The sequence below is a fragment of the Gymnoscopelus braueri genome, assembly GCF_963280865.1.
Source record: "Gymnoscopelus braueri genome assembly, chromosome: 11".
Taxonomy (NCBI): Eukaryota; Metazoa; Chordata; class Actinopteri; order Myctophiformes; family Myctophidae; genus Gymnoscopelus; species Gymnoscopelus braueri.
The window spans coordinates 15,693,944-15,702,143 of NC_137613.1; the positions used below are offsets into that span (position 1 = coordinate 15,693,944).

General features: G+C 41.3%; 1 protein-coding gene across 1 annotated transcript; it reads left to right on the top strand.

Moving 5' to 3' along the window:
* Positions 1–921: 921 nt before the first annotated feature.
* Positions 922–6,069, top strand: LOC308094663 (C-type lectin domain family 6 member A-like). Its single transcript, XM_080441433.1, has 8 exons — positions 922–1,010; positions 1,108–1,162; positions 1,477–1,560; positions 1,990–2,154; positions 2,616–2,767; positions 3,996–4,120; positions 4,437–4,634; positions 5,687–6,069. The coding sequence occupies exons 1-7, from the start codon at positions 966–968 to the stop codon at positions 4,585–4,587; spliced, it is 777 nt and encodes a 258-aa protein (XP_080297559.1). The 5' UTR covers positions 922–965; the 3' UTR covers positions 4,588–4,634; positions 5,687–6,069.
* The last annotated feature ends 2,131 nt before the right edge of the window (positions 6,070–8,200 follow it).

Consider the following 8,200-nt stretch of genomic DNA (forward strand, 5'->3'; position numbering starts at 1 on the left):
TAGCTGGTGGGGGGAGTGTAGCGCCCAGGATCACTTCGAAAATTGGCACCGGGTGAAAAAAGGGTTAAAAAATCGTGGGATAAAAGAAAATTAGTAAAAAAAATATGCGTTACGTTACACCCAGTCATCAGTCTGATATGCAGAAATAGCAGAACTAGCACCAAGCTAATAAACAATAACTGATAGCAGTAACATTGTACCTATGATTTATTAGTGGCAAGTATTTTACTGAGCAGCAAATATAACACAAGAGTAACATTAAGCATCATAAGCTACAAGACAGAAGATTAACATTGACTGACCCCTGTGCATGTGTCGACATTTCATTGAGAGCATTTCGTTGCTCTCGGGTGGAAACGTCCAAAAGCGTTGTTTTACAAACATATTAAAGTAGTGAAAATAGCAGATCTACAACGCATTGCGAGGCGTGAGCTTGTAGATATGCTATTTTCACTACTTTTGTGTGACACTCTCATATATTGAACTAGGCTAGGGCATTCATTCAAGAAAAAAGTTAAAAATGGAGATAAGAGGTTTCTGCCCGACAGCAACGATTTTTTGTTTAAGTCCATGGAGCTGCATTGTGTTGTCCTGCTCAACACCAGCAACTTTGGTTCTCTTTGATCCAGTCAGTGTGCTGTTCTGGTGACATTTTAAAACTGTGTTCAGCATGAGATGTGATGAACAACATAATCACAATATGTAGTGGAGGCCTTCATCTGGTGTAAAACTACTCTGCACTTCATGCTTATCAGACATAGAGCTGCTTTGCATGAAGCTACAGCAGAACTACAGTACAGTATCACTCATAATATTCAGATGAAATAGACATTGTCCTACTGTACCTCTACTGGCAGACTTCACAGCATTAAACCTGAGGTGTAACAGGTGTTTCACTTGAAACCACCTTGCTGGAAGAGCTTTAAATGGAATAATTGCTTCATACTGAACAGACTTTATGTTTAATGCTGTCCTCTGCCCTACAGAGACCATATAGAACAGCTAACTGTGTGAGTAGAGACTGCATCTCCTAACAGTATTGCTAGTATCATTTGGTAACATGTATGAGGAAATGTTTTGTTTCTAATGGAATCTAAACTTTTCTAGAACCTGATGGATGCCGCTATGGAGCCAAAACAACAGCCAGCTTCCAACAAGTCTGGTCTCTATTTTCAATATAGATCTGATATTATACAAATTCAATTTTAATTGTCACCATAATTGAAAAGCAAGTCTGTTTATACTCTATCATGAAGTGAAGTGCATTCAGTGGCTAGAATGAAAGACATCTCTCTGGGTCAGCAGGAATGGAAAAAATATGTCATAATCAAACAGCTTTATTGCAGGTCCTCTTTCCAGCCAAACACTACATCATATGATTTCACTGAATAGTTCGACTCCTGAGGCCTTGACCACTGTTTATTGCATTGCTTTATGATGATAGTTTGTACTCTTCCTGTCTGTTTCCATTTTCAGGCTGGTGTCACAGGCAGCTGGCTTATTACTTCTCCCTGCTCTGCTTTCTGTTGACTCTGGTCACACTCCTACAGACCCTCTATAGTGAGTACTGTACTTCATGTCTCCTACATACTCTCTATAGTGTGTACTGTACTACTAGATTTCCACCAACCATACAGTAGGTCTATGTCATCTTACTGCAGGGCTGTGAGCAAAATGTTCATATAGGCTATAGTCTATTTTCTACCTCTCAGTGCACTGTTGACTGCCCACTGTTCAGTGCACAAAACATTACATTTCAACCATACTGTGGAGGTGTTGTACCTTGTCCTGCCCGTGTGGAGTTTACACTCTGACTCAGTTCCATCCAGGATGGTCAATCTTTACACTTACAGTCAAATTCACAATCAGGAAGTTGTAGAGTACGATATCTGAATGATCTCTGTTTTTGGTTGTTGTTTTTGACCTCCTTTCTATTTGTCTGTCTGTCTGTCTTCCGTGTACGTGTGCGTGCACGTGCGTGCACTGCAGTAGTGAGTGTCACCTTGATGTTCCAGTCTCAGTCTAGCTTGCAGCAGTCCAGACTGACAGAGCTGACACACAGACTGGACTCTGTGCAGCAGGCCTACCAGCTGCTGTTCTCCAAGTACCCTTCCCTCAACCTCTACTGTCCTGTCACCAACACTACCAGCAAGGGTGGGTAAATACACTGACAATCTGACACTAGACATCTGCACTGTGTCTGACTGAATATTCTGTCAATAAATATAAATCTATCTCCAATGCATGCATGTATACATCTGCAATATCACCAATGGATATCAGTGGTTCTCAAAGTATTCTCTAAATACATTGGCTATTAAAAAAGAAAATTTTGTGGAAATAAAAATGTGAACATTTTAAGAACACAAATCTCAGGCTTACAAAGCAAGTTCCATGTCAGCGGAAAGAAGGTCATTTTATTCAAACTGGGCAAGTGCTTCACATTAGCATGCAATCTGCTCAAGTTTGTTTCAAACATTTCTGTTGAACAGAATATGTATTATTCTGCCAAACTACTATTATTATTAATATTGTTATTGTTGTTGTTATTATTATTAGTATTATTATTATTATTACCCTTATTATTATTATTATTATTATTATTTTCTTCCCAGAGCGTAAGTGTGAGCCTTGCCCTGAAGGATGGCAGTCTCTAGGTGAGAGGTGCTATCTGCTCAGCAAGGACAGAGCTGACTGGATCAGCAGTCAATACCACTGTATGACACTAGGGGGCACTTTAGTCATGATCAGAACACAGGAGGAGCAGGTGAATTATCTCTCATTGCTCTCTCTCTCTCTTTCTCTCTCTGCTCAGCTGTCTCTGTCACTCTCTCTCATTCTCTCTCTCTTTCATTCTCCCTCTCCCCCTCTCTGTGTCTAACTACTGTATATTGTTGTTTCTCTCTGCTTCTCTCTCTCTCTCTCTCTCTCTCTCTCTCTCTCTCTCTCTCTCTCTCTCTCTCTCTCTCTCTCTCTCTCTCTCTCTCTCTCTCTCTCTCTCTCTCTCTCTCTCTCTCTCTCTCTCTCTCTCTCTCACACACACACACACACACACACACACACACACACACACACACACACACACACACACACACACACACACACACACACACACACACACACACACACTCATTCTCTGTCTCCCTCTCTGTGTTTATCTACAGTATATTGCTGTTTCTCTCTGCTGCTCTCTCTCCATCTCCTTTAAGGTAGGAGAGGCTTTTTGTCGCTATTATCTCAATCTCTTACTTGTAAAAGTGTTTTAATTTTCATCTGTGTTTTGACAAAGTGGTTTAATTTGTGTGATAGACTTCCCTTCCTTGTGTTTTTAGCAACTTCCAAAGACATTTAATCTGTGTCATAGAAAGCACACACCTTTCATGTAGTTCTATTATCTATTATCTCTATTCATTTTCATTGTGCCCCAGACCATGGCACACACACACACACACACACACACACACACACACACACACACACCATGAAACTGCATCACACCTATATTTATTGCTGTTTTTTCCCCTGCTCTGACTTTCATGTGACACTGACTTAATACACTTAAGCCCTGTACTTTGTCATGCAATGATGTCATGCAAAAATAGCAAAATAAATAGCCAATCAATAAGCTCAGAACACTTCTGATCTGCCTCTTTTCACTATTTTGGAAATATTTGCCTATAATGCCATGTACAAAATAGCGACTCCAGGTTGAAAGTGATTATTGACAAGGCCAGACAGCGGTCAGAGAGAGAAGGATGAGCCTGGCTGGACACTGTGTCAGGCACCCGGAACTGGTCGCGAGCAAACTGACTCTGTGGTTGTCACGGCTCAGCTAGGAAGGGAAAGAGACACACCACCTACGTAGACACACTGCGGTGTGACAGCGAAGCTACACTGCAGAGCTCAAGACCCTGATGCTATTGGTGTCTGCACTCTTGCATCATCATCATCATTGGTTGGTATTTGAGCATAGTGTTTTTGTTGTTTGCTCTCAGGTGTTCCTGTGGAAACAGGCCCAGAGCCTGAGCCAGGGAGATTCCTACTGGCTGGGCCTGAGGAGCAGCGTTGCTGATGGGACCTGGCAGTGGGCAGACTCCACCCCCATAGACAAGAGCCCACAGTAAGACCAGAACTGCAAGCTGAATGTTAAGATCACTGATGGAAACCCTTTACATGCAGGGTGGCCCCTAGATTGTTTAATATAGGGCAGCGGTTCCCCGGTTCCTTTTCTGGATCAGGGCCCACTTGAAAATCTCAAAAGCGTCCGCGGCCCACCCACCTGACCATTTAACACGGCAGCCAAATGGCTGCCGTGTTAAGTGGTCAGTTGGGTGGGTCGTGTGCATTTTCAGTGCATGTTTATTTTAATGATCAATCAACCGGTTGGGAATCGCCAGACTATAGACATCGTTCAGCATTCTCCTTTGTCCTTACAGGTTTTGGTACCATGTCCCAGATGAAGAAAGAAACAAGGAGATGTGTGGCCGTCTGTCCCCAGGAGACAGCTACCAGATGAGCTGGTACACATCCAGGTGCACCAACCGTCTGAGGAGCATCTGCCAGAGACCCCAGGGAACCCTGCAGTGATGGACAGAGGAAGATGGAGGACACCTAGCTCTGGTCCATAGCGTTAGGTCAGGAGAACTCCTAACGAGGAGACTACACCGTAAACATCCTGAGTGCTAAAGGGCCACTTTGCAGATATTGCACCCAAATCCCTTTTCAACCACGTAAAACCCTCTATACTTAGTAAAACGGACCTGAGTTGCAGCTGTACTCAGTAGGCTCTTTTCCTTCTACAAGCTCACTATGCTTTGCATTGGGCCCCCAAATAATTCACATAACTCTAAGATTTTATTGATAATATAACATTGAAAAGAAGTTTAAAAAAAGGAAATAAAAGAAACAGAAATAAATGTGTTTTCATTGTTATTCTGATTAATAGGAACTTACTACGTTAGTTCCATTTATCCAAGTGGGAACACAATGATTTATTGATCATTAAAATAAACCCACATCTGAACACTTAGTGGTCAGATGGGTGGGTCCATTACATTTAAACTGTATTTTGAGGCTGTTTGATTACGTTAGTAATGTTTGTAAACATTGAAGTAAACAAAAGCTATATTTTGATATATGGTTCCAAATAGCATATTACATCCACAAATCAAAGTTTGTAGGACTGTACAGTATGTGAATATAACCCTAATTTATGGTATATGTTCGAAAACAATCCCGGATTGGGCCTGTTAGAATGACCGTCTTAGCGGTTGGAATGAGTACAGAGGCCTTTGTGGGGTGTAACCCTATGGTGTATTTATTCACAGACAAACAGGGTAACACTGACAAGCACAACACATGATGCTCCACTCACAGCACAGACTCTGGTCTACTGGCAGCTTTTTATGCTCAGCTGATCTAATTGCGTCTGGATTGTACCATAACACCCCCTCTGCTATCCTGTTATAGACCATATTTACACGGCGGCCATATTGCCATTAAGTCAATGAAATGCCACCCCAGTTGCCACCCCAGTTGCCACAGCAACGCAATGTTAAATTCCAAAATGGCCGCCGTGTGAATATGGACTATGGTGTTATGACCCAGAGTCGTATGTGTAATTTACCTGTGTGGTGTTGGTTTCTTCCCTTATGTGTGTGTGGGTGTGTGTGTGTGTGTGGTGTAGTGTGGGTGTGGTGAGGAGTGACTGATTGAGTACCAGCTGGTGTGAATGGTGAATGAGTGGTGGCTGAGTGTGACTGGCTGATTACTAGGTGGAGCCTGCTGGTGATTGGCTCCTGTGACCAGACTGGGGACTATAAATAAGGCTGTTCCTGAGCATTAGTGGTATTTTTGCATGCCAGTCTCCCAACATCACTACGTCTGTGTTTTGTGTTTTTCTAGATTAGCTAGTGTTTTTAGATGTGTCACTGTTATATGGGCTACAGTCATGGTAGTGTAGGGGTGGGTGTCCTTTCTCTCGTGTTCTACGTTTGATCATGTTTCTTTAGTGAGGTAAGATACCTGTGCTTTGTTTTGGGTTTGGTATAGGTAAGAATAGGGTTTTGTTTTGAGTAGGCTTTTATGTTACGGTGCCCACCCTGAGGTAATGTACCCATGGTTTGAAACGTATAAAATAAAACACTGTAATTTGGATTTTAAATTTGTGTTTGCTGGCTATGTTTGGGGACTGGGGAGGAGGGACTCCATTTTTATGTTACACCTGGTGACCCCTAGGCAGGGTCGTAACATATGGTCTAGTGCCCGACCCAATATGACCTTATTTGCTCGTATCTGTGAAAATGTCTCCCGAAGCATTTCTGCTATCACATCTTTCACACAGTCAACGCTCACTTTAGTCTCGCTATCTTTGTTTACACACGCACGTGCACACACACGCGCACAAAGTATAGATGTGTGCCCAGCGCTCGATCAGATAAAACAGTCATCATATGACAACTGTACCAAAACCGTTTCCTTCATTATCCTAAGAGAAGAATTATGATTGAGGTTCATCTCAGACATCATTCCTCCACATAATAAAAGGAAAATTCTATTCAACCCTAGCAGCCTTCAACCACTTAAAGGGGGGTTACAACACCTGTGGTTAATTTAGTCCTGCACTAAATTCTATCCAGAAAGCCTTTTGTGTGTACAGTGATACTAAGTGTATTACAAAGCCACATGATGCAAACGGTCATACATGTACTGTAGATGTATTGGAGCTGGAAAAATTACATGAAATACATATTCAGAACTTAAGGGATATTTCACTTTCAAACTAATGTTGGTTCATTTTATCGTCTACTTGGGCTTTAGGGAGCACCCCGGACAGTTTAAGTTGCTTGATTCAGTATTTAGATATTTGATATTCATGTTATCAGACACGCCCCCTTCCTATACAAACCCATTGTAACTTCAAACTCTATTTTAACCATGTTAGAATCATCGGAAACACCCGTCCTTGGTTCTGGTGACTGATATTGTCCTTCTAATACGTGAGGAGACAGTTTTTTTTTAAATTACTTTTTTCATTTATTTTAAAAAAGATTTGGGGGGAAATGAGAACTACAACATTTTATAAAATAAATGAAAAAAGTTATCGAAAAAACACGGCCCCCTCACGTATTAGGAGGGCAGGGTGAGTCACCAGAACCAAGGGGTGTTTTTGAAAAATTGATTTTGAAGTTACAATGAGTTTGTATAGGAAGGGGGCGGGTCTGATAAAATGAATATCAAATATCTAAATACTGAATCAAGCAACTTAAACTGTCCGGGGTGCTCCCAAAAGCCTGAGTAGACTATAAAATGACCCAACATTTGTTTGAAAGTGAAATATCCCTTTAAAAAGGCTGAATTTAGAGCGCAAAATGCAAATACTACAAGACATTGTCCTGTTCCTCCAGTGTGGGGGTTATAGTCCAGGTTTAAGATGACCCTGGTTCTTCTCAATCTTCATGTCTGGAAGACTCCAGAGGAGAGGACAGAAGAAAGGATCATAATTAATACTGTAGGTCAGCCCTGGTAAGGAGATAGTGGTGTACAGTGTCTGAAAGGAATCTTATAGGGCAGCGATTCCCAACCTGTGGGCCTATGGTATTTTTTTGTTTAAATTAAAACAAAATTAAAAAAGTTTTCATTGTGATACTGATAAATAGGAACTTAAAGTAGGCTATGTTTTTTTTTTCCCATTGATCCGAGCTGGAACACAATCAATTGATCATTAAAATAATCTCAAAATGCACGTGGGTGGTCAGATGGGAGGGCTGCGAACACTAAATATTTTCAAGTGGGCTCTAAAAGAGGAAAAGGTTGGGAACCACTTATACATAGGATTAAGAGCCTCTGCTAAATGCTTAAATTGTGAATTGAAGACGGTAGCCATTACAAGCTAACCTGACTCCGCCAAATGGAAGAAGCTTGCGACACACATTTTGTTAAACTCAATACCGCCCCCATCTGGCTGAGTCAGGTTAATTACAAGCAGGAGCCTCGAGCATTAATCACAAGCCAACATAATATATAATATGTACTGTACAGTCTATCACCGCTGAACATATAAATGTATGTAATCTATTGCTAAATAATATAGCAATTATATACAGTATGTACAACAGTCAACAGTGAATATGAAAATTAATATTATGTGCAGTATCAAAAGGCCTTCAAGAGTGAGTACCTAGGTGATATACTGTGTGTA

Bases quoted from the DNA above. Each gene is read 5' to 3' on its own strand.
- LOC308094663 (XM_080441433.1), top strand. From the start codon at position 966: ATGCTGTCCTCTGCCCTACAGAGACCATATAGAACAGCTAACTGT. The intron at 2,155-2,615 runs GTGGGTAAATAC...TTTTCTTCCCAG, and splicing joins CACCAACACTACCAGCAAGG to AGCGTAAGTGTGAGCCTTGC. The intron at 4,121-4,436 runs GTAAGACCAGAA...TTGTCCTTACAG, and splicing joins CCCATAGACAAGAGCCCACA to GTTTTGGTACCATGTCCCAG.